This window comes from Pseudophryne corroboree, chromosome 4 (assembly GCF_028390025.1).
Source record: "Pseudophryne corroboree isolate aPseCor3 chromosome 4, aPseCor3.hap2, whole genome shotgun sequence".
In the NCBI taxonomy this organism is placed as follows: Eukaryota; Metazoa; Chordata; class Amphibia; order Anura; family Myobatrachidae; genus Pseudophryne; species Pseudophryne corroboree.
Genome location: NC_086447.1, coordinates 522,102,764 through 522,128,341, shown reverse-complemented (window position 1 = coordinate 522,128,341; position 25,578 = coordinate 522,102,764). Strand labels below are relative to the sequence as shown.

Below are 25,578 nucleotides of genomic sequence, written 5' to 3'. Positions count from 1 at the left end.
ATTTTCGCACAGAGCTGATAGGATACCCGTAGACTCTGAACTTATACGCCAAATAGCCAACAGTGGAAGGTATTTTCTGTATAGGTATACTCAAGGAAGCAAGACCATGCGGGTTGGAGAAGAATCACCAGGGTACTGTGCGCATATCATCCAGCCTGATACTTGTACTGAGCAGATGGGAGAGTCAGGGATGGGATTTTTCACTTGGAAAGTTTGCAATATGGTAATGTCATATTCTGTCCCATATGTTCTCCCCGATGATGCCTGTTTCATGTGTGGGAGGAAAGCGTACAAGTGGCTTGCCCCGAGCTCAGAGGGATTGTGTTATGTTGGAAGAGTGTTGCCAGAGGTCATGACCATAACCCATGATAAGATGAAAGACGTTCACCGCAGTGCTCAGGCTCCTTATACTCATACTCACTATGAACACATCGTTAAGAGACACCTCATACATAGGACAGAGCACGTAGCCTCTGATTTGATCCACGAATCCACCGGGATTCAATTCCTTCTCGCATTAGACATCACCCGTAATGCCAGAGGAATTATAAATTATAGGTATATCCATGTGCTAGCCAACTTGATAGATAATATCACTGAGATGTATGACGACACCTTCAGGTATACGGGTAGGGAGTTGCAAGCTTACAAGACAGAACTGATCCAGCATAGGATGGTCCTCAATTACATCACAGCCGTGACGGGTGGGTAGTGTGTCACTTTGGCAACTCAATATGGTGTGAAGTGCTGCACGTGTATTACAAACAGCACTGATGACTCAACCGAGATCATCGATCAAAAGATGGACGATATCTTGCAGTTGAAGTGGGAGTTCCGAATGAGACACAACCTTACCCTGACTGCTGTGAGTAATGAACTGACCGGCTGGGTCTCATGGTTGAACCAACGAAATTGGTTCTCAGGATTAGGAGAGTGGGCTCAAAATGTTATTATGAGTGTAGGGAAGTTTCTCCTTTGTATCCTGGGAGTCGTCATAATTATTGGCTTGATATTCAGGTGTGTTCGAATTCTAACGCGGCGCAAGCACGGCACAAAATTGATGAGTCTAAGGAGCGGGGGCATTGTTACCGCAGCAGATTTCATTTATGACCCATCCATAGAGACAGTGTTGTGATAAGGATTGCAAATGAATTCCATGGCCTGTTTCTTTCACCCGTTTTTCCTTTGTCTCCCCCTTTGCCCAGATGCACCGATCCGGAAAAGACATCGACCCTACCCAAGAACGATTATGAAAATGTTATGTGAATGTATTTTAGATATGTGTCTTATCTTCATCTCTACAACCCTTCAGTTAGTGACACACATAGTCGACAGGTGATATCCACATACATTAGCACTCACATATGTTCCCCCTCCATGTATCATCAACTAAATGTGCACCCATTTGTTGGAACAAGAAGCCGAAAAGAGCTCGGTAGTGTTTGTTGGCCCACTTACAGACCCTTAATACGGGATAAGAAGGATTTAATGTATACTTCGCAATACCTCAAAGCTTATCTAGAACATATACGGCACAATGACACATGCCCCTCAGACATGGAATCATACATACATGCTTTTACTATCCCACTAGGTCATACATTTCCCACCTACACCTCTCCTCCTACCATCCAATCATTTGTAGATATTGTATTTTATATTTTTCTGTTTAGTGTTTAAGATAGTAGCAGTTATTGTTGACTGCCAAAGGGTGGACTGTCAAAGTCGAAAAATATTCCAGTACACACATCACGTACTAACCACACACACACATGCCCGCTGCGCGTGCACTTGTTCCGCCGTGCGTGCACATGTCCGCAATTTGCGTATGGTCGCTCCCGCGGCCCTGCGCGTGGTATGGGTATTTACGGCGGAGTTTGTGAACGCATGGAGGGTTATCAAAACATTACATATTTAATCCAAATAGTGCACATTGTACACATAGCCCCCCTGCACCACATCAGAAAGAAATAGCTGTTTAAAATGGTTACAGAACAAAGGGATTCACCTTTACAGGATAGGAGGGGACAGAACAAGGTTACAAGGTGGTGTTTGGTATCCAGCTGTAGGATATTTTAAGGGAAACATTCTGGTGTTGGTTTGAGGAAGATCGCATGTTCCTGAGGATAGTTAGGTGCAGAAGCAGAATATAGGTTTAAACTGTATATTATGTATGCGGCGGGAATCCAGAGGAGACCACCAACAAGAGCAGTTAAGAAAGAAATCGCCCACCTATTCAAATCGACCTATGACCTCTCTTGTACTGTAAAAGTGCATTTCTGTGTCTAATGGACAAAGGGATTACAGTATCCATTGTATTGCTTTTGGAAGTAGTGTATAAAAAGCCTGTTGCTGCCTGGCCGGTCAGAAGACTCTTAACGCTATCTACCTGATGAGCGGAGGACTGGACCAGGTTGCGCAAGCGAATATTCTCACGTATGTTCATTGACTGTAGCCATTTACTCTGTTGTATATTGTAGTGTATAAATTGTATTGTTATCCCCTTCCAGATATATACGCTGAGGTTTCGGAGCCCAGTGTTTAACTACAAATCGGTGTTGTGTCCTCTTTTCCCTGCTAGGGTTTAAAGCGTATTACATTACCTAACTGTATAAGGTTTAAGGTGTAACATCACTCCATTGCATTGCTGCATAAGGTTTAAAGGTGTAATATCATTGCATTGCATTACGGCGAAGGTTTAAAGTGTATCTAAGTGTGTTTAAGGTAGATCTTTCATTCCTGCATATCCTTCTTTAATAACAAATGTATACATTAATGAGCTTTGGGACTCAGATAATGTGTGGGTGTATTGTTTTCTCTTAAGGGATACAGCGTTTGCGATGTACAGCGCACTTTTATCGTATATGGTAATAAGATGTGCCTGGCGTCTGCAATATATATTAGAGCGGGCATTTTAAATATTTGTGAGAAATCAATTTGGCATTCATAGTAATTAAAATCCTCTATCATCCATAAGGGATACTGGGGACACTTATTACGATGGGGACGTCCCAAAGCTCCCAAAACGGGTGGGAACGTGCTGAGACACCTGTAACACTGGACGTCCTCTGCAGCCAGGGTATCAAACCTGTAAACTTGACAAACTTGTTTGTCCCTGACCAGGTAGCGGCCCGACACAGTTGTAGGGGGCAATACACCCCCGGGCTGCGGCCCAGGAAGAACCCACAGACCTGGTGGAGTGGGCCTTGATAGACCGAGGAATAGACAAGGCTAACAAAGCGTAGGCCTGTTGAAAAGTAAGCCTAGTCCAACAGGCAATGGACTGCTTTGAAGCAGGACGACTCTTTGTGAGAGCATCATACAGCACAAAAAGGGAATCTGATTTCCTGACAGTGGCAGTTCTCTTGACATAAATCCTCAGGGCTCGCATCACATCCAATGACTCAGGAATCAAGGAAGAGGTTGAAGCCGCTGGAATGCAGATACCACCTCAGGAAGGAACTATTGTCGAGTCTGGAGTTCCGCTCTGTCCTCATAAAAGACCAGGTAGGGGAACTGACAGGACAAAGCGCCAAGTTCTGAAACGCGCCTAGTGGAAGCCAAGGCTAAGAGCATAACAGTCTTCCACACAAGATATTTGTCCTCCACCGACATCAGAGGTTCAAACCAAGGACTGTAGAAAGGACAAAACCACGTTTAAATCCCATGGTGCCGTGGGCGGCACAAAAGGAGTTTGGATGTGCCGGACACCCTGCAGGAATGTCTGAACTTCAGGTAAAACAGTCAATATTTCTGAAAGAAAATGGACAAGGCCGAGATCTGAACCTTTATGGAGCCCAATCTTAGGCCTATATCCACCCCAGCCTGTAAAAAGTGCAAAAAGTGCCCCATGTTGAAATCCGCAGGAGGATAGTTTCGGCCCTCACACCAGAAGACGTATCGTATCCAAATATGGTGGTAATGCTTCAACAAGACCGCTTTCCTGGCTTGAATCATGGAGGTAATAACCTTTCCCGGAATGCCCTTCTCAGCTAGAAGGTTCCACTCAACCGCCATGCTGTCAAACGAAGCCGCCGTAAGTCCGGGGAGACGAACGGTCCTTGCTGAAGAAGCTCTTCCCTTAGCGGCAGGGGCCAGGTGTCTTCTATGGCCATGTCCAGAAAATCCACATACCAAAACCTCCGAGGCCAGTCGGGTGCGATGAGAATCGCCTGAGCTCCCTCTCTTCTGATTCATTATAGAACCTTGAGGAGCAACGGAATCGGAGAAAACAGGTAAACCAGCTGGTAACCTCATGGAGTCGTCAGCGCATCCACTGCCAATGCCTGAGGGTCCCTCGTTCTGGAACAATAGCACTGAAGCTTGTTGTTGAGCCGAGAGGACATCAGATTGATCTGTGGGCAGCCCCACAGATCTAAGATCAGATGAAACACCTGAGGTGAAGACCCCACTCTCCTGGGTGGAGGTCGTGATGGCTGAGGAAGTCTGCTTCCCAGTTATCGACTCCTGAAATGAATATGGGCGACACCACTCTTGCATTCTGTTCGGCCCAGTGGATAATCTCAGATACCTCCCTCATGCAGGCCCTGCTCTTTGTTCCACCTTGCCGATTGACGTAAGCCACAGCCGTGGCATTGTCCGACTGTACCTAAATGGCCAGGCCTTGGAGCAGATGAGCTGCCCCCTATCCTGAGCATTGTAGATTGCTCCGAGTTACAGTATGTTAATAGGGAGGCAGCTTTCGAGGAGTGACCACCGGCCCTGGAACTGTTGTCCCTGGGTTACCACTCCCCAGCCCCAAAGGCTGGCATCTGTGGTCAAGAGAATCCAATCATGGATCTCGAAGCTCCGCCCCTCCAAGAGGTTGGAGGATTGCAACCACCACAGGAGGGAGGATCCTAGCCTGCAGTGAGAGACTTATGACCTGGTTCATCTGCAGATGTGAACTCGACCAGTTCTTCAGGAGATCCAGTTGGAATACCATTCTATGGAATCTGCCAAATTGAATGGCCTCGAAGGAGGCCACCATCTTCCCCAACAGATGGGTGCAGAGATATACTGAGATCCGGTCCTTCTGCAGAACGGACCGAACCAACTCCTGAATTGCGTTCGCCTTGTCCGTAGGGAGGAAGACCTTCTGAGCCATCGTGTCCAGGATCATCCCAAGAAACTGGAGACGCTGGGTTGGCTCCAGGTGGAACTTTTGAAAGTTCAGAATCCACCCGTGGCGTGATAGCAGGGATGTAGTGCGGGAGATGCTGTCCAGCAGTACTTCCTTTGATCAGAAGATCATCCAGGTAGGGGACAATGTTCACACCTTGAATCCTGAGTTGGAACATCATTGCCGCCATCACTTTGGTGAAAACCCTTCGGGCCGTGGATAAACCAAAGGGCAGCGTCTGGAACTGGCAATGTTCCTGCAGCAGAGCAAACCTGAGGTAAGCTTGATGAGGCGGCCATATCGGTATATGGAGGTAAGCATCATTTATATCAAGACTTGAGATCACTGTTCTCAGAGACCCCATTTTGACCGGAAAACAAATATGGGTTTATTTGAGGTTCAAAATGGGTCTCACCGAACTGTCCGGTTTTGGTACCCCAAAAAGGCTGGAGTAGTTGTTGTTGTTGAGGTGGCACAGGAACAATGACCTGGGTCTCGACTAACTTTTGAAAGGCCTCCTGGTTTCTGAAGCTGGTAAACCCAACTTGAAAAACCTGAGAAGTGGAAGTGGAAGACTTTCAAATTCCAGCTTGTAGCCTTGGGAGATCAGATCTTTTACCCAGGCGTACTGGCAGGAGCTGTTCCAGATGGAGCTGAAGAATCTCAGACGAGCTCCCACTCTGAGGTCCCCCTGGAGTGGAGGGACACCGTTATGCTGAGGGTTTGGAGGAGACTTACCTCTTGAACCTTGTGCCGTATTTGAGGCACCTTGCGCCTTACCTTTAAAGCGCGGTGTCCGAAAGTACTGCAGAGAAAGCCTAGTGTAGGAACGTCTAGCCGGTGGAGCAGCCGAGTGGAGGTATGTGGACTTACCAGCAGTAGCCTTCGAAACCCCGGTATCAAATTCACCCCCGGACAGCCAATCTCCTGTGTAGGGTAAGGCTGCCACGCTCTTTTTTGACTCCGCCACCCACTGAGGTAACCACAACACCCTGCGTGCGGAAACTGCCATGGCAGCAGTACAGGCATTTATTACCCCAATACCTTTGATGATATCACAGAGGAAGCAGGCAGACTCCCGTATGTGCTGAATTCGTATCACCATATCAGCTAGGGACTTGACCCTAGCAAGGCCCTCTTGGATGTTACCAGCCCAAATATGAATGGCATGTGTCACCCAAGAACCTGCAACAACAGGCCACTGGGAGGCCCCCGCTGCAATATAAATAGATTTTAAAGTAGTTTTTATTTTCCTGTCTGCGAGTTCCTTTAAGGCCTTAGCCCCAGGAACCGGCAGTACTGTCTTTTGACAGACACTACTGATGCATCGACAGCAGGGGGCATTTCCCAGACCGTGCACCCCTCTTGTGCAAAAGGGAAGGTGGCCATCAATTTCTTTGACACCTGGAAATTCCTATCAGGAGTTGCCCATGGCTCTCTAAAAAGATCTTCCAGTTCCTTAGAGTCAGGAAATGTGACCTGTAGCTTCTTCTGCGATGAGAAAAAGGATCGCTGCACATCTGTCTCATTCCCAGGAATATTTAAGACATCCAAATAGCAATGATAAGTAAGTCTACTCCTTGTGCAGCAGAGGAATCATCTAATACAGTGTTAGATTCCAGCTCTTCCCCCTCCTCTACTTCTATTACCTCCTCCTCAGATTCTGAGAGGATATCAGGTAACCCACTTTTGGAGGGGTGGGGGGGGTAATGGATTTGATAGAGGGGAAACACGTCTACTGTCTGCCCTATCTTTTGTCAGAGCAGCCATAGATTGCTGTAACTGCTGCCTTTCTTGTCTAGCAGTAGTCAGTTCTTTTGACATGTCATAGATTTTATAGAGCTGAGCCACGCAAGCTCCTGCAAATCACCCCCTGAAGCCCCACTATCTTGGGAGGGCTGACTGCATTGTTCACACATGAGAAAATCTACAGAGGGGTGGGGCGACACCTAGTGTGACAAACAATGTACACAGCGTTTTCCTCCATGCTGACAGAGGACATTCACACACCACACAGAGAACAACAGGTAGGAAAGCAAGCCTGCCCAGTCTATTGTATGTGGAGATACTCAGAGAGGAGGGACCAGCACCAGCCTGAGAACTAACAATTATATAGTTACAAGTGAGGCAATTTGGTATATAGTGCTTGAGAAGCCTAATATATAGGTCTCACAGCGGGCTCTCCCCCTAACTACACCCCTGTACCAGTGTCTGGTCGTGGAGGATCACCTGGAGGAGCTGGCAGTGCTGCAGCTGGCAGTGCTGCAGCAGTGCTCACGTGGAGGAGCTGGCAGTGCTGCACCACTATGCCGACCTTCAGGCTCTGTACTGGGGGTTATGAGATCACCCCCAGGGGAGTCCGTATGCCCGCCCCGCTGTTGCCCAAACAGCTTACCTGAAAATAACAAACAGAAACTAAACTGAAGAAAAACTCCCTGGAGCTCCAGAGTGTGCATCGTCTTCTGAGGGCACTTTTTTCTAAACTGAGCTGTAGGGGAGGGCATAGAGGGGAGTAGCCAGCACACCCTGTGGAAGAAATTTGAAGTCCACTGGCTCCTTTGGACCACTTCTATACCCATCGTAATAAGTGTCCCCAGTATCACTTATGGATGATAAGAGAAATAAAACTATATGATGGTGGGGATGCCAGAGAAAATAATATTTTAAACCTACCGGTAAATCTTTTTCTCCTAGTCCGTAGAGGATGCTGGGGACTCCGTAAGGACCATGGGGAATAGACTGGCTCCGCAGGAGACATGGGCACCTAAAAGAACTTTCTAGTATGGTGTGCACTGGCTCCTCCCTCTATGCCCCTCCTCCATACCTCAGTTAGAGAACTGTGCCCAGAGGAGATGGACAACACGAGGAAAGGATTTTGTTAATCTAAGGGCAAGATTCATACCAGCCCACACCAATCATACCATATAACCTGGAATACACCTAACCAGTTAACAGTATGAACCAACAACAGTATCGGTCCAAGACCGATTCTAACTGTAACATAACCCTTATGTAAGCAATAACTACTGTATATACAAGTCTTGCAGATTTTCCGCACTGGGACGGGCGCCCAGCATCCTCTACGGACTAGAAGAAAAAGATTTACCGGTAGGTTTAAAATCTTATTTCCTCTTACATCCTAGAGGATGCTGGGGACTCCGTAAGGACCATGGGGTTTATATCAATGCTCCCAATCGGGCGGGAGAGTGCGGATGACTCTGCAGTACCGACTGAGCAAATGCTAGGTCCTCATCAACCAGGGTATCAAACTTGTAGAATTTAGCAAAGGTGTGTGACCCCGACCAAGTTGCTGCTCGGCAAAGCTGTAATGCCGAGACGCCCCGGGCAGCCGCCCAAGAAGAGCCCACCTTCCTAGTGGAATGGGCCTTTACTGAATGCGGTAACGGCAATCCAGCCGTAACATAAGCCTGCTGAATCGTGTTACAGATCCAGCGAGCAATAGTCTGCTTCGAAGCAGGCGCACCAATCTTGTTGGCAGCATACAGGACAAACAATGCATCTGTTTTCCTAATTCTAGCCGTCCTAGCTACATACATTTTTAAGGCCCTGACTACATCCAGGGACATGGAATCCTCCAAGTCACTCGTAGCCACAGGCACCACTATAGGTTGGTTCATATGAAATGAAGACACCACCTTGGGTAAAAATTGAGGACGAGTCCTCAATTCCGCTCTATCCACATGAAAAATCAAGTAAGGGCTCTTGTAAGACAAGGCCGCCAATTCTGACACACGCCTCGCAGATGCCAAGACTAACAACATGACCACCTTCCAGGTGAGAAATTTTAACTCCACCGTTTTAAGGGGTTCAAACCAGTGTGATTTAAGGAACTGCAACACCACGTTCAGGTCCCATGGTGCTACTGGGGGCACAAAAGGAGGCTGGATGTGCAGTACTCCTTTTACAAAAGTCTGGACTTCTGGAAGAAAAGCCAATTCCTTCTGAAAAAATATTGACAAAGCCGAAATCTGTACTTTAACAGAGCCTAACTTTAGGCCCATATCCACTCCTGTCTGTAGGAAGTGGAGAAAACGACTCAGATGGAAATCTTCCGTAGGAGCATTCTTGGTTTCACACCAAGAGACATATTTCCGCCAGATACGGTGATAATGTTTTGACGTCACCTCCTTCCTAGCCTTTATTAGAGTAGGTATGACCTCCTCCGGAATACCCTTCTCTGCTAGGACCCGGCGTTCAACCGCCATGCCGTCAAACGTAACCGCGGTAAGTCTTGGAACAGACAGGGCCCCTGCTGTAACAGGTCCTCTCTTAGAGGAAGAGGCCAAGGATCTTCTGTGAGCATCTCCTGAAGATCTGAGTACCAGGCCCTTCGAGGCCAGTCTGGAACAATGAGTATTGTCTGTACTCTTTTCCGTCTTATGATCCTCAACACTTTTGTGATGAGAGGAAGCGGAGGAAACACATAGACCGACTGGAACACCCATGGCGTTACCAGAGCGTCTACTGCTATTGCCTGAGGGTCCCGGGACCTGGCACAATACCTCCAAAGCTTCTTGTTGAGGCGGGACGCCATCATGTCTATGGGGAACTCCCCAGAGATCCGTTATCTCTGCAAAGACTTCTTGATGAAGTCCCCACTCTCCTGGATGGAGATCGTGTCTGCTGAGGAAGTCTGCTTCCCAGTTGTCCACTCCCGGAATGAAGACAGCTGACAGAGCGCTTACGTGATTTTCCGCCCAGCAAAGAATCCTGGTGGCTTAGGCCATCGCGACTCTGCTTCTTGTCCCGCCTTGGCGGTTCACATGAGCTACTGCTGTGACATTGTCTGACTGAATCAGAACCGGAAGAAGATTCTCCGCTTGTCGAAGGCCGTTGTATATGGCCCTTAGCTCCAACACGTTGATGTGTAGACAGGACTCCTGGTCTGACCATAGTCCCTGAAAATTTCTTCCTTGGGTGACTGCTCCCCATCCTCGGAGGCTCGCGTCTGTGGTTACCAGGATCCAGTCCTGAATGCCGAACCTGCGACCCTCTAGAAGGTGAGCACTTTGTAGCCACCATAGAAGAGACACCCTGGCCCTGGGGGCAGTGTTATTTTTTGATGTAATTGTAGATGGGACCCGGACCATTTGTCCAGAAGATCCCATTGAAACGTCCTTGCATGGAACCTGCCGAAGGGAATGGCCTCGTAAGTTGCCACCATTTTCCCCAGAACCCGAGTGCATTGATGAGCTAACACTCTTTTCGGCTTTAGTAGTTCTCGGACCATGTTCTGGAGGTCCTGGACTTTTTCCAATGGGAGGAAAACTTTCTTTTGTTCCGTGTCCAGCATCATGCCTAGGAACGGTAGTCGAGTTGTCGGAACCAACTGTGACTTTGGTAGATTGAGAATCTACCCATGTTGTTGAAGCACTCTCTGAGAGAGTGACACGTTCTCCAGTAATTGCTCTTTTGATCTCGCTTTTATCAGGAGATCGTCCAAGTATGGGATAATTGTGACTCCTCGCTTGCGCAGGATCACCATAATTTCCGCCATTATCTTGGTGAAAATCCTCGGGGCCGTGGACAGCCCAAACGGCAACGTCTGAAACTGATAATGACAATCCTGTACCGCGAATCTCAGGTACTCCTGATGAGAGGGATATATGGGTACATGAAGGTAAGCATCCTTTATGTCCAGTGACACCATAAAATACCCCCCTTCCAGGCAGGCTATCACCGCTCGGAGCGATTCCATCTTGAATTTGAATCTTTTCAGGTACAGGTTCAGGGATTTTAGACAAAAAAAAAAAGGGGTTTGTAGGCTCTGAGCAGAGTCGTGCATATATAACACTGATAATGGCAGCCACCTGGTAAGGAGGTAGCCGGCCTCCTTAAAATAGAACAACTAAAACAAATCACCAGGTCGGCGCACAATACCAATGATGTAGATAAAAAACAATTTATTAACATAAAAACAATAACAGACTTACTAAAAGACCACAACAATTCCCAAAACATATAACTGAGGTATTATAAGCCTCTATAAATACAAACATATGGTGTATTAGTGTGTGAAAGGGACGCTGAAATATGGGAGAGAGCCACTCTCTGTTGGATAGAATTAGTCTCTCACATTAATTCCATATCTAACAGTTCAAATGGGAATATATCCTCCAAATGATGTGATAAGTGTCTATGACCATATAGAGGTGTCCAAATTTAGATAGCTGTTTCCATGGAGCAAATAATAAAACCAACCGGTTGCTGTTACTCACTGAGACGTTGTAATCTCTTACTGCACGGGATAGGTAGTTGAAAGCCGCTTGTTATCACCCTGTGCATGGGTGAGACATCCGTCTGCGGTACGTTCAGGTAAGAACCGTTCCCTTCAGTGTGGCACAGTGTGAGTGCGCCGGATCGCCGTGCAGATCCCCTAGCTCAAATGAGCAGTGCCCAGCCGGGCAGAGTATTGCAGTGTTCCAAGTACAGGGGAGGTTAACGTGAGATATTTAAATCGCAGGCCGAGTAGCTCACCGGCAACTTGTGACAAGCAGCCGATGGCAACGTGTATTTCACTCCTTGGGACACGTTAATGGTCAAAGGTGTCCCTTTCTTCTGTACCCTCAACGCGTTTCTCCGCACCCCAGGCGGCTTCTTCAAGAGGCAGAGTGTTCTTCTCTGAGCACTTTTTTAGTTCTTTTATACCTTGTCCCATTATAATCATTAGGAACAGGTGTGTATGGAGGCTCAACAGGTGCATTAGAATCTTAGCCTTCATACACAGATAGAAGTGTCACAGAGTTTTTCATTAAACGTGGTCAATTTAAAAGACATTTATAAGTAATTAAATTAAATCATAAGAGTGTTAGTTTACCATAAAAAAACATATATAAAAAAACCTTTTCTGTTATGCGGACAGAATCACTATAAATCCCATAGGGTTTCAGCTATACTAAAAAGTCCTTCTAGCAGCAGCATACTTATAATTTAATAATCTCCGACACCTAAGTGAGGGAAAGGAATATATAAACGTATGTGCACATATGGTGGGTTAAGTGCTCAGTACTAGTGATAGCATAATTGTGGTAGACATTAAATTTATTAGATCTTGATTTTATTCTTGGTTTATCAGCCTTCATTATAGGTAATTTATCATAGATAAACCATACATAAAAACATATCTACATATCACATCCCTTCATAATGTTATCTTAATGCACTCAAAAATTAATATAACATGGGACAATATAAACTGCAAAGAAAATTAATATATATATACAAAGAAAGAAATGTATATATATTTTTATTTTAAGATACTTGTACCTTCATGATATTAGCATATCTATTATATTCATTCCTATAGTCCCTGCCTGAAAATAGGAGTGATTATGTGGGTTAGCGGCCAGACTGACGTGCAGAATAGAAATCTGGCGTGTCACTAGCAATATAGGGGCAACGCCAGGTCCGCTCGCAGTCATGGTCGCAAACCCAACAGAACCACTCCATAGACATTCTGGATGACAATAAAAAATGAAAACAACGAAAAATAAGGGAAGGAGGATCTGGGGACCAATCTCAATATATAATACTATACTTCAGTGGGAGAAATAAGATTGAGTAAATAGCTAAAACAGCTATATATGATGGCTAAATAAATTCAAGATCTATGGTTTCATTCAACCCTTGAGGTTTCAAAGTTTGTAATTTCCAAATCCATGCAGCTTCCTGACGACATAAAGTTCTAAATCTATCTCCACCTCTAGGGGTAATCTTAATCTGTTCAAGACCAATTGGTTGGAGGCAAGCAGGATTACTAGCATGGGTTTCTGCATAGTGACGTGAAACGCTATGGTTCATATATCCCTTAAGGATATTCCTCCTGGGTTCCATAAAACGTAGCTTCAGTGCCATAGTGGTTCGCCCTACATAGTACATCTGACACGAACAGCGTAGTAGATAAACTACAAAGTGTGTACTGCAATTAATAAAAGATTGTATCTTAAATTATGTTTTTGAACCAGACGGAGAGATATGTTTGATTTTATTAACCACATGAGTACATGTAGTACATCTATTGTGGTTACATCTAAAAAAAAACACAACTTTTGGGCCCACTAATGTGGGTTTGTTCACTCATTTCAGTATTTTCACGAGATCTCTTAAAGAAACTTGGAGCTAGTATGTTCCTAAGATTTTTAGCTTTTTTAAAAATAATCGTGGGATTTGCAGGGAGAGTAGTACTTAATATCGGATCAGTCAACAATAATTTGTAGTTACGTTTAATTATACAAGAGATTTTATTTGCTTTTACATTGAATTTTGATTTGAAAGCCAGATTATATTGATTAGTTTTTTGAGTTTTATTATCACTGTTAGTATTTTTATTTTTATTATTATTTTTGTTAGATCTAGGTTCGTCAATAACTGTTTCAATAGATGGAAGGAGAGGTTCAGGGATTTTAGGTTTAAAATGGGCCTTACCGAACCATCCGGCTTCGGAACCACAAATAGGGTTGAATAATACCCTTTTCCCTGTTGGCTCAGGGGAACCCTGATAATCACTCGCTGTTGACACAGCATTTGAATTGCAGCTAGCACTACTTCCCGCTCTGGGGTAGAAGCTGGTAAGGCCGACTTGAAAAATCGGCGTGGGGGCACCTCTTTGAATTCCAGCTTGTAGCCCTGGGAGACTATTTCTATCACCCAAGGGTCCACGTCTGACTGAACTCAGACTTGGCTGAATAGTCGAAGACGTGCCCCCACCTGTGCGGACTCCCGCAGGGGAGCCCCAGCGTCATGCGCTAGACTTAGCGGAAGCCGGGGAGGACTTCTGCTCTTGGGAACCAGCCGCAGGTGTCCTCTTGCCTCTACCCTTACCTCTGGCGAGGAAAGAGGAGCCCCGACCTCTTCTGGATCTATGCGACCGAAAGGACTGCATCTGATATTGAGGGGGTTTCTTTTGCTGTTGGGGAACAAAAGGTAAAAAGGTCGACTTACCCGCGGTAGCTGTAGAGATCAGGTCCGCGAGGCCGTCCCCAAACAATACATCACCTTTGTAAGGTAAAACCTCCATATGCCTTTTTGAGTCTGCATCCCCGTCCATTGGCGGATCCATAAGGCTCTTCTTGCCGAAATAGCCATAGCATTGGCTCTTGAACCCAGTAAACCAATGTCTCTTTGAGCGTCCCTCATATATAAGACTGCGTCCTTAATATGAGCTAATGTTAACAAAATTGTATCCCTATCTAGGGTATCAAGGTCAGCTGACAGTGTATCCGTCCAAGCTGCTACTGCACTACATACCCATGCCGACGCAATTGCCGGTCTAAGCAAAGTACCAGTATGAGTGTAGATAGACTTTAGTGTAGTCTCTTGCCTGCGGTCCGCAGGATCCTTGAGGGCCGCTGTGTCAGGGGACGGTAGCGCCACCTTCTTGGAAAGGCGTGTTAAGGCTTTGTCCACTGTGGGAGAGGATTCCCAACGTACCCTGTCCTGTGTAGGGAAAGGGTACGCCATAAGAACCCTTTTGGGAATCTGCAGTTTCTTATCTGGAGTTTCCCATGCTTTTTCACATAACTCATTAATTTCATGGGAAGGAGGAAAGTTTATAACTTGTTTCTTTCCCTTAAACATGTGTATCCTCGTGTCGGGCACCGAGGGCTCATCAGTGATATGTAACACATCTTTTATTGCAATAATCATGCACTGAATACTTTTTGTCACCCTGGGGTGCAATCTTGCTTCATCATAGTCGACACTGGAATCAGAGTCCGTGTCGGTATCTGTGTCCCTTATTTGTGAGAAGGGACGTTTCGGAGACCCCCCCCGACGGGTCCTGTGAGTCGGTATGATCCGTAGATTGATTACCTGCCGACGCACTGGACTCTGCTTTGTCCAGTCTTTTATGCAGTGAAGCTACACTAGCATTTAACATATGCCACATATCCATCCAATCCTGAGTCGGCACCGCCGACTGAGACACACCACTCATCTGTTCCACCTCCTCCTTGGATAAGCCTTCCGTTTCAGACATGCCGACACACGTACCGACACCCCACACACACTGGGATATAACTATAAGAGGACAATTCCCTAAAGAAGGCCCTTTGGAGAGACAGAGAGAGAGTATGCCAGCACACACCAGCGCCAACTGACCCAGGGGGGAAAAAAACCCAGATAGCGCTTTTATATATATAAATGTATATAGATTTACCCACTCACTGCGCCTTAATTATGTGCCCCCCTCTCTTTTTTTCAGCCCTCTGATGCCCAGCAGGGGAGAGTCCGGGGAACCAGCGTTCTCTGCAGCCTCTGTGGAGAAAATGGCGCTGGTTAGTGCTGAGGGATCAAGCTCCGCCCCCTCGCGCGGCGGGCTTCAGTCCCACTCGTGAATTTTAAAAAAAATGTCGGGGATCCGTAGTTTACTGCCTCCGCAGCCTAACTACATACTTTTTTGCCTAAAACGAGGTTTATTGCTGCCCAGGGCGCCCCCCGTGCGCCCTGCACCCATCAGTGCCATGTGTGTGTGTAAGTGTGGGAGCAATGGCGCGCAGCTTCCTGCTGCGCGCTTACCTCATGAAGATCTGAAGTCTTCTGCCGCCTGATGTCTTCTTATGTCTGACATACTCACCCGGCTTCTTTTTCTGGCATCTGTGAGGAGGATGGCGGCGCGGCTCCGGGACGAACCCCAGGGTAGAGACCTGTGTTCCAACTCCCTCTGGGGCTAATGGTGTCCAGTAGCCTAAGAAGCAGAGCCCTTGACTCTTAAGAAGTGGGTCTGCTTCTCTCCCCTCAGTCCTACGATGCAGGGAGTCTGTTGCCAGCAGAGCTCCCTGAAAATAAAAAACCTAACAAAATTATTTTTATAGAAAACTCAGGAGAGCTCCCTGTAATGCACCCTATCTCCTCTGGGCACAAGATCTAACTGAGGTCTGGTGGAGGGGCATAGAGGGAGGAGCCAGTGCACACCATACTAGAAAGTTCTTTTAGGTGCCCATGTCTCCTGCGGAGCCCATGTATACCCCATGGTCCTTACGGAGTCCCCAGCATCCTCTAGGACGTAAGAGAAAAGTAATGGACAGATAAATAGGAACTAAGGAGAAGGGTGGGAGTAGTAGGGCGCTGTATTGGTTTTTGGTAAGCTGGCCTGGGGGGGGGGTTTGAGTCCCCTATTAGACTCAAAAGGAAAATGCAAACTGGAAAAGATTTAACTCCCCCTTTTGGGCGTCAAAAAAACCTTGTACCTACCTAGTGCTAGGTGTCAAAAGATGATGAAATAAGTATATAAAAAATATTTTTAATAAAAGTAACACTGGTTAAAATATATTAACATGAAATGCAAATTATGCAACAATGCAGACAGGAGAAAGTCATACCGGTAGGGGTGTATGGAGCCACAGGTGTTGAGGTAAAACAGAGTATCCCGGGAAAATACCCTGTTTTTGGCTCCAAAGATTTTTCCCACCGACCGTGATGAAAAGTTCAAACGTCCGTAGATGATGAATACACAGCAGGGCAACGCCGACGCGTTTCGGGACTATCCTGTCATACCTGTACCGGTATGACTTTCTCCTGTCTGCATTGTTGCATAATTTGCATTTCATGTTAATATATTTTAACCAGTGTTACTTTTATTAAAAATATTTTTTATATACTTATTTCATCATCTTTTGACACCTAGCACTAGGTAGTTACAAGGTTTTTCTTTTCCAGTTTGCAGATAAATAGGAACTGTTGTAAGGTGGAGGTGGACAGAATACTTGTGCATTACATACAAACCTTCTGCATGGATACCCAATACCAGGGAACATACTAATAACTTACCTGTACAGGGAAGTATACCAACACAGTGGGAACTGATAGGTTTTAAAAGAACAGAATAGGTGGTGGTTGGGAGCTGAATACTATGTAACATCTTCTGGAGTGTGTCATTTAGGCTCCTACCAGAATATAGTGGAGAGATGCTTTTTGTCTCCTTTCAGCTGGATGGTATTCCAGCTTTCTAAAGTGAAAAGAAATCTAGGATTTGGAGTTGTAAGGCTGCTGGAATAGGTACTCCCTCACTCTACGGCAGAAAAATGCACCTTAGAGATTTGTCTTTGGATGGGCACACTGAAGAGGACTGCTTTGACTGATATCAGTCAGGACTGCAATGTGTGGGGTGTGCCTCTTTAATGGACCACAGAGTGGGTAATATCTGAACCTGGGGCTTGGCGATTAACATGGCGAATGTTACATACTGTACCATTTAATGTGTTTTAGTTTATTGTATTTCTACTTTATGATATAATAAAGATACAGTTGTATCTTCCCAGTTACCTCGCCTGTGTGATCAATGAACCGTAATATTATGCTTGGTTACCTAGTGAGCTAAGGTTCTATACCCAGTATTTCATGTGTGCTAAAGGATTTTTAGTATAAAGCCTCAAAAACAGTAAGAAATATTTTGGTAAACATTGTGCAAGTTACACTGTCCAAAGCACTGAGATGAGAAGCCCAGTTTCAGGCTGTTCAAGGAGGTTGTTTCTTGCTTCCTCAGATTGTTGAATTGTGATTTCCATCACTTTGTTAGCAAACATTAAAAAATAATATGTTGTTTAAACTATAATGGTAATCAATGTGTGAACACAAGGTCATTTGAAACGTCATCTCATTACTTACTTTTCCGCTATCTTTGCAAATGAATTGCTGTGGTTAGAAGAGTAATCTTCTTCATTAGCCATCTCATCACTCTGACAGGAGTGTACGTCTGAGGGGTCAGAGTCATCCGTCTGATATTTGTCATATTCCTGAGATCTATGACTGTAGTTAAACAAAATAGTGTTTCAACAAAGCTCTAAACAAAATATAATAAATCAAAAACCCTACCAAAAAGTTGTCAGAATTATACATATGTAATTCCTTTAAAATGAACAACCAGTTTTATTTTTATTTTGCATTTCAATATATATTAGTATACTGTACAGAAAAAACACCCAATATTTTACTTATGGGTAACTGATACTGGAAGATCATTCAAATTGAAAAGAAAAAAAGAAAAAGCAACATTGCATCTGGGAAATCAATGCTGCAATGCACAATGCAAATACTTTTCTATTTTGCATGGCGTGTGAATAGTGGATGCTTTTGCATGTAGCCTGTAAATGCTGAACAGCTTTAGAATGCAATTTAGACTTGAGCTAGGACAAGCCCTCCCAAATCTAATCTCTCTGTTAAGCCTAGTACAGACGAGGAGATTTTCCCTGAGATGTGTGCTGTGATGTGTGCTGAGCGATCTATCACAGACCGCTCAGCACACATCTCTCCCCCGCTGAGCACAGTGAGATGTGTGCTGAGCGAGGAGGAGGGGGCGCTCATTTCACCCAGCGGTGAAATGAGCGATGTACTAGATTGTGCCTGTCGCCGGCACCCCTATACACGGAGCGATGTGTTCTTAATTTCTAAGCAATCTAGTCAGATTGCTTAGAAATTAAGTGAACGTCGCTCCGTGTGTACCCCCCTTTACACTGTAGGTGGGGGAGATTTAAACATGTGCAGAAAGATTCATATTTGGGAGGGGCATGTCCATACGCACATCTAAATTGCAGTGTAAACATAAAGCTATCCAGCATTTGTGGACTGAACACACGATAAAAAAAAATAAAAAAATCTATTATGTATATCAGCCCTAGCATTGCAACATGGTTGGTCCAGGTGCAAGTAACTTGCTTGTTTAAGGGGGTGATTCAGAGTTGATTGCTGTGTAGCAAACAGTGAAAAAAACCGGCTAATCTGCACATGCGTATGCAACGCAATGCGCACGCGCGTCGTACGGGTACAAAGTCCATTGTGGTTTTGAACTGGTTCTAGCGACGATTCCAATCGCAGTCGGCCGCAAGGAGATTGACAGAAAGTGGGCGTTTCTGGGTGTCAACTGACCGTTTTAAGGGAGTGCTTAGAAAAACGCAGGCGTGGCAGAAAAAACGCAGGGCGTTCGCTGGGAGGGTGTGTGATGTAAAAAGCAGTCCCTCCGTCATCAGAATCAACGCACACAAAGAGTAACTACAGGGTTACTCTTGTTTTGCACAAAACCATTTTGTAGGCGCTCTGCTGCCCAAGCATTCGCACTTCTGCAAAGCTAAAATACACTCCCCAGTAGGCTGCGACAATGCGTTTGCATGGCGGCTAAAAACTGCTAGCGAGCGATCAACTCGGAATGGCCCCCTAAGTCTGCAATATGGTTTTGTCAAGGTGTAAAAATAAGATTTTAAACCTACCGGTAAATCTTTTTCTCCTAGTCCGTAGAGGATGCTGGGGACTCCTTAAGGACCATGGGGTATAGACGGGCTCCGCAGGAGACATGGGCACCTAAAAGAACTTTCTAGCATGGTGTGCACTTGCTCCTCCCTCTATGCCCCTCCTCCAGACCTCAGTTAGAGAAACTGTGCCCAGAGGAAACGGACAGTACGAGGAAAGGATTTTGGTAATCTAAGGGCAAGATTCATACCAGCCCACACCATTCACACCGTATAACCTGGAATATACGCAACCAGTTAACAGTATGAACAAAACCGTATCAGCCAACGACTGATCTTAACTGTAACATAACCCTTATGTAAGCAACAACAATATACAAGTCATGCAGAAATATGTCCGCACTGGGACGGGCGCCCAGCATCCTCTACGGACTAGGAGAAAAAGATTTACCGGTAGGTTTAAAATCTTATTTTCTCTTACGTCCTAGAGGATGCTGGGGACTCCGTAAGGACCATGGGGATTATACCAAAGCTCCAAACCGGGCGGGAGAGTGCGGATGACTCTGCAGCACCGATTGAGCAAACATGAGGTTCTCATCAGCCAGGGTATCAAACTTGTAGAATTTTGCAAAAGTGTTTGAACCCGACCAAGTAGCTGCTCGGCAAAGCTGTAAAGCAGAGACGCCTCGGGCAGCCGCCCAAGAAGAGCACACCTTCCTAGTGGAATGGGCCTTTACCGAATTTGGTACCAGCAATCCAGTCGTAAAATGAGCCTGCTGGATCGTGTTACAGATCCAGCGAGCAATAGTCTGCTTAGAAGCAGGAGCGCCAACCTTGTTGGCTGCATACAGGACAAACAGAGCTTCTGTTTTCCTAATTCGAGTCGTCCTGGCTACGTAAATTTTTAAGGCCCTGACTACATCAAGGGATTTGGAATCCTCCAAGTCTCCTGTAGCCACAGGCACCACAATAGGTTGGTTCATATGAAACGATGACACCACCTTAGGCAAAAATTGATTACGAGTCCTCAACTCTGCTCTGTCCACATGGAAAATGAGATAGGGGCTCTTATGAGACAAGGCCGCCAATTCGGACACCCGCCTTGCAGATGCCAAGGCCAACAACATGACCACCTTCCAAGTGAGAAATTTTAACTCAACAGTTTGAAGAGGCTCAAACCAGTGAGATTTTAGGAACTGTAACACCACGTTAAGGTCCCATGGTGCCACTGGGGGCACAAAAGGAGGCTGGATGTGCAGCACTCCCTTTACAAAAGTCTGGACTTCTGGGAGAGAAGCCAATTCTTTCTGGAAGAATATAGAAAGGGCCGAAATCTGTACCTTAATGGAGCCTAACTTTAGGCCCATATCCACTCCAGTCTGTAGAAAGTGGAGAAACCGGCCCAAGTGGAAGTCTTCCGTAGGAGCATTCTTGGCTTCACACCAAGAAACATACTTCCTCCAGATACGGTGATAATGTTTCGCCGTCACCTCCTTCCTAGCCTTTATCAGAGTAGAGATGACTTCTTCCGGGATACCCTTCCCAGCTAGGATTTGGTGTTCAACAGCCATGCCGTCAAACGTAACCACGGTAAGTCTTGAAACACGCAGGGCCCCTGCTGCAACAGGTCCTCCCTGAGAGGAAGAGGCCATGGATCTTCTGTGAGCAGCTCCTGAAGATCTGAATACCAGGCCCTTCGAGGCCAATCTGGAACAATGAGTATTGTCTGCACTCTTTTTCGTCTTACGATTCTCAGTATCTTTGAGATGAGAGGAAGAGGAGGGAACACATAGACCGACTGAAACACCCATGGTGTCACGAAAGCGTCCACCGCTACTGCCTGAGGGTCCCTTGACCTGGCACAATACCTCCGAAGCTTCTTGTTGAGGCGAGACGCCATCATGTCTATTTGAGGAAGTCCCCAAAGACTTGATATCTCTGCAAAAACTTCTTGATGAAGTCCCCACTCTCCTGGATGGAGATCGTGTCTGCTGAGGAAGTCTGCTTCCCAGTTGTCCACTCCCGGAATGAATACCGCTGACAGAGCGCTTACGTGATTTCCTGCCAAGCGCCGAATCCTGGTGGCTTCCGCCATTGCCACTCTGCTCCTTGTCCCGCCTTGGCAGTTTACATGAGCCACAGCTGTGACGTTGTCTGATTGAATCAGAACCGGTAGGTCGTGAAGAATATTCTCCGCTTGTCGTAGGCCGTTGTATATGGCCCTCAATTCCAGTATGTTGATGTGTAGACAAGCCTCCTGGCTTGACCACAGTCCCTGAAAATTCCTTCCTTGTGTGACTGCTCCCCACGCGTCCGTGGTTACCAGAATCCAGTCCTGAATGCCGAACCTGCGACCCTCTAGAAGGTGAGCACTCTGGAGCCACCACAGGAGAGACACCCTGGCCGTGGGGGACAGAGTTATTTTCTGATGTATTTGAAGGTGGGACCCGGACCACTTGTCCAGAAGGACCCACTGAAACGTCCTTGCATGAAACCTGCCGAAGGGGATGGCCTCGTAGGTCGCCACCATTTTCCCCAGTACTCAAGTGCATTGATGGACGGACACTCTTTTCGGTTTTAACAGGTCTTTTACCATGTTCTGGAGTTCCTGGGATTTTTCCCCTCGAGAGAAAAACCCTCTTTTGTTCTATGTCCAGAATCATGCCTAAGAAAGACAGCCGAGTCGTTGGAACCAACTGCGACTTTGGTTTATTTGGAATCCATCCATGTTGCTGTAGCACTCCCAGGGAGACCGATACGCTTTTCTGCAACTGTTCCTTTGATCTCGCTTTTTTATCAGGAGATCGTCCAAGTACGGGATAATTGTGACTCCTTGCCTGTGTAGGAGCACCATCATTTCCACCATTACCTTGGTGAACACCCTCGGGGCCGTGGAAAGCCCAAACGGCAACGTCTGAAACTGGTAATGTCCTGTACAGCGAATCTCAGGTATGCCTGATGAGGAGGATATATGGGGACGTGAAGGTTTGCATCCTTTATGTCCAGTGACACCATAAAATCCCCCCCTTCCAGGCTGGAGATGACTGCCCTGAGCGATTCCATCTTGAACTTGAACCTTTTTAAGAACACGTTCAGGGATTTTAGATTTAGAATGGGTCTGACCGAGCCATCCGGTTTCGGGACCACAAATAGAGTTGAATAGTACCCTTTCCCCTGTTGTGTTAGGGGAACCTTGATAATCACTTGCTGTTGACACAGCTTTTGAATTGCAGCTAAAATTATCTCCCTCTCTGGGGGAGAAGCTGGTAAAGCCGATTTGAAGAATCGACGAGGAGGCACTTCTTCGAATTCCAGCTTGTAACCCTGGGATACAATTTCCATCGCCCAAGGATCCACGTCCGACTGAACCCAGACGTGGCTGAAGAGTCGAAGATGTGCCCTCACCGGTGCGGCCTCCCTCAGTGGAGCCCCAGCGTCATGCGGTGGATTTAGTAGAAGCCGGTGAGGACTTCTGTTCCTGGTAACTGGCTGCAGCAGGCATTCTTTTCCCTCTACCCTTACCTCTGGCGAGGAAGGAAGAGCCCCGACCTCTTCTGGACTTATGCGACCGAAAGGACTGCATCTGATACTGTGGAGTTTTCTTTTACTGTGGGGGAACATAAGGCAAAAAGGTAGATTTACCCGCGGTAGCTGTGGAAACCAGGTCCGCGAGACCTTCCCCAAATAAAACCTCACCCTTGTAAGGTAAAACTTCCATATGCGTCTTTGAGTCGGCATCACCCGTCCATTGGCGGGTCCACATTGCTCGCCTAGCCCGCCATCGCGTTGGCCCTTGAACCTAGTAGTCCGACGTCTCTTGGAGCGTCTCTCATATATAAGACTGCGTCTTTGATGTGACCTAAGGTCAACAAAATGGTATCCCTACCTAGGGTATCAATATCAGCTGACAAGGTATCTGTCCAAGCTGCTACCGCGCTACAGACCCAAGCCGATGCTTTAGCCGGTCTGAGTAAAGCACCAGTATGTGTATAAATTGATTTTAAAGTCGTTTCCAGTCTGCGATCAGCAGGATCTTTCAGAGCTGCCGTGTCTGGGGACGGTAGCGCCACCTTTTTGGATAAGCGCGTCAAAGCTTTGTCCACCCTGGGCGAGGATTCCCACCGTACCCTGTCCTGTGCCGGGAAAGGATACGCCATAAGAACTCTTTTGGGAATCTGCAGTTTCCCAAGCTTTTTCAAATAACGCGTTCAGCTCATGAGATGGGGGAAAGGTTACCTCAGGTTTCTTTTCCTTAAACATGTGTACCCTCGTGTCAGGGACAGAGGGGTCATCTGTAATATGCAAAACATCTTTTATTGCAATAATCATATAATGAATACTTTTGGCCACCCTTGGGTGTAGCCTTGCATTATCGTAGTCGACACTGGAGTCTAAATCCGTGTCGGTATCAGTGTCTGCTATTTGGGATAGGGGATGTTTTTGAGACCCTGTAGGGCCCTGTGACATTGATTGACTCCCCGTATTATCCCTGGACTCTGCTTTGTCCAATCTCTTATGTAACAAGGTCACATTTGCATTTAAAACATTCCACATATCCAACCAATCAGGTGTTGGCGTTGCCGACGAAGACACCACAATCATCTGCTCCACCTCCTCTCTAGAAAAGCCTTCCGCCTCAGACATGCCGACACAGGCGTACCGACACCCCACACACACACAGGGATTCTATCTATCTATCTATCTATCTATAAATATATATATATATATATATATATATATATATATATATATATATATAGAGAGAGACAGTTCCCCCAATAAGGCCCTTTGGAGAGACAGAGAGAGAATATGCTAGCACACACCCAGCGCCAATAACACTGGAAACAAAATTCCCAGATAAACAGCGCTTTTATATAATCATATAGATAAATCTATACACTCAATGCGCCTTACAAGTGCCCCCCCCCCCCCCTCTTTTTTGCCCTCTGTCACCGTGTTCAGCAGGGGAGAGTCCGGGGAGCCAGCTTCTGCAGTGTGCTGTGGAGAAAATGGCGCTGGTTAGTGCTGTGAGATCATGCTCCGCCCCCCTCAGCGGCGAGCTTCGGTCCTGCTCAAATGTATTTATACTGGCGGGGGATTATAAAATATACTGCCTCAGCAGCCTATATATTCATATGAGCCAGTCCTAGAGGTTTATTGCTGCCCAGGGCACCCCCCCTGCGCCCTGCACCCATCAGTGCCTGCAGTGTGTGGGAGCAATGGCGCGCAGCGTTACCTCATAGAAGATCTGAAGTCTTCTGCCGCCTTTGAAGTCTTCTTTCTTCTTATACTCACCCGGCTTCTATCTTCCGGCTCTGCGAGGAGGACGGCGGCGCGGCTCCGGGACGAACGGCGAGGGTGAGACCTGCGTTCCGACTCCCTCTGGAGCTAATGGTGTCCAGTAGCCTAAGAAGCAGAGCCTATCATTTAAGTAGGTCTGCTTCTCTCTCCTCAGTCCCACGATGCAGGAAGCCTGTTGCCAGCAGTGTTCCCTGAAAATAAAAAACCTAACAAAAAGTATTTTTCAGAGAAGCTCAGGAGAGCTCCCCTGCAGTGCATCCAGTCGCCTCTGGGCACAGGATCTAACCGAGGTCTGGAGGAGGGGCATAGAGGGAGGAGCCAGTGCACACCCATTCTAATGTCTTTACAGTGCCCTTGTCTCCTGCGGAGCCCATCTATACCCCATGGTCCTTACGGAGTCCCCAGCATCCTCTAGGACGTAAGAGAAATTCCTTTTTTTTATTTTTTTATCAGCACATTCGGAAGAATGATTTCTAAATGCCATACTTCCTATTGGGTGTAGCTTAAACCCATTAGTAATTTATCTCACCTTTGTTCCAGAGGAGAGAATATAAATATGTGAGCATCCACTTTTTTCATAATGTAATTTATATATTTGTAAAGTAAACAAAGTGATTAACTTACAAAGAAATACTTAACAAATGGTCATTGGGCTCCTCTGCAGAGCTGTCTATATCTTCTTTCACAGTTCTTTTGATACCTCTGCTGGAATTCCTGTCAGTGGACCAACCGTTGTCAAATGCCTACATATTGAACATTACATATAATAAATGTACAAAGCAAAAAAAAAAATTAACAAGAAAAGCATACATATATCAAACATGATATATATATTTTTTTAATCATGTTTCATCATCATATTTTAAATACCATCCTCTGTGTAACATGTTTTCATTATAATTATTCCTCTGCATTCTGGACAAAGTTTTGTTGTATATTCTTCCCATCAATAAGCAG

The 25,578-nt window shown here is 46.1% G+C and overlaps 1 protein-coding gene across 2 annotated transcripts in view; it reads right to left on the bottom strand.

Moving 5' to 3' along the window:
• The window catches only part of LOC134909888 (heat shock factor protein 2-like), a 333,359-nt gene that overhangs the window by 68,699 nt on the left and 239,082 nt on the right, over window positions 1–25,578 (bottom strand). For both annotated transcript variants that reach the window (XM_063917241.1, XM_063917242.1), the window contains exons 9-10: window positions 25,246–25,364; window positions 17,747–17,887 (exon numbers count right to left, since the gene is read on the bottom strand). In XM_063917241.1, coding sequence (XP_063773311.1) covers window positions 17,747–17,887; window positions 25,246–25,364 — 260 coding nt within the window. The remainder of the gene's footprint in view (window positions 1–17,746; window positions 17,888–25,245; window positions 25,365–25,578) is intronic.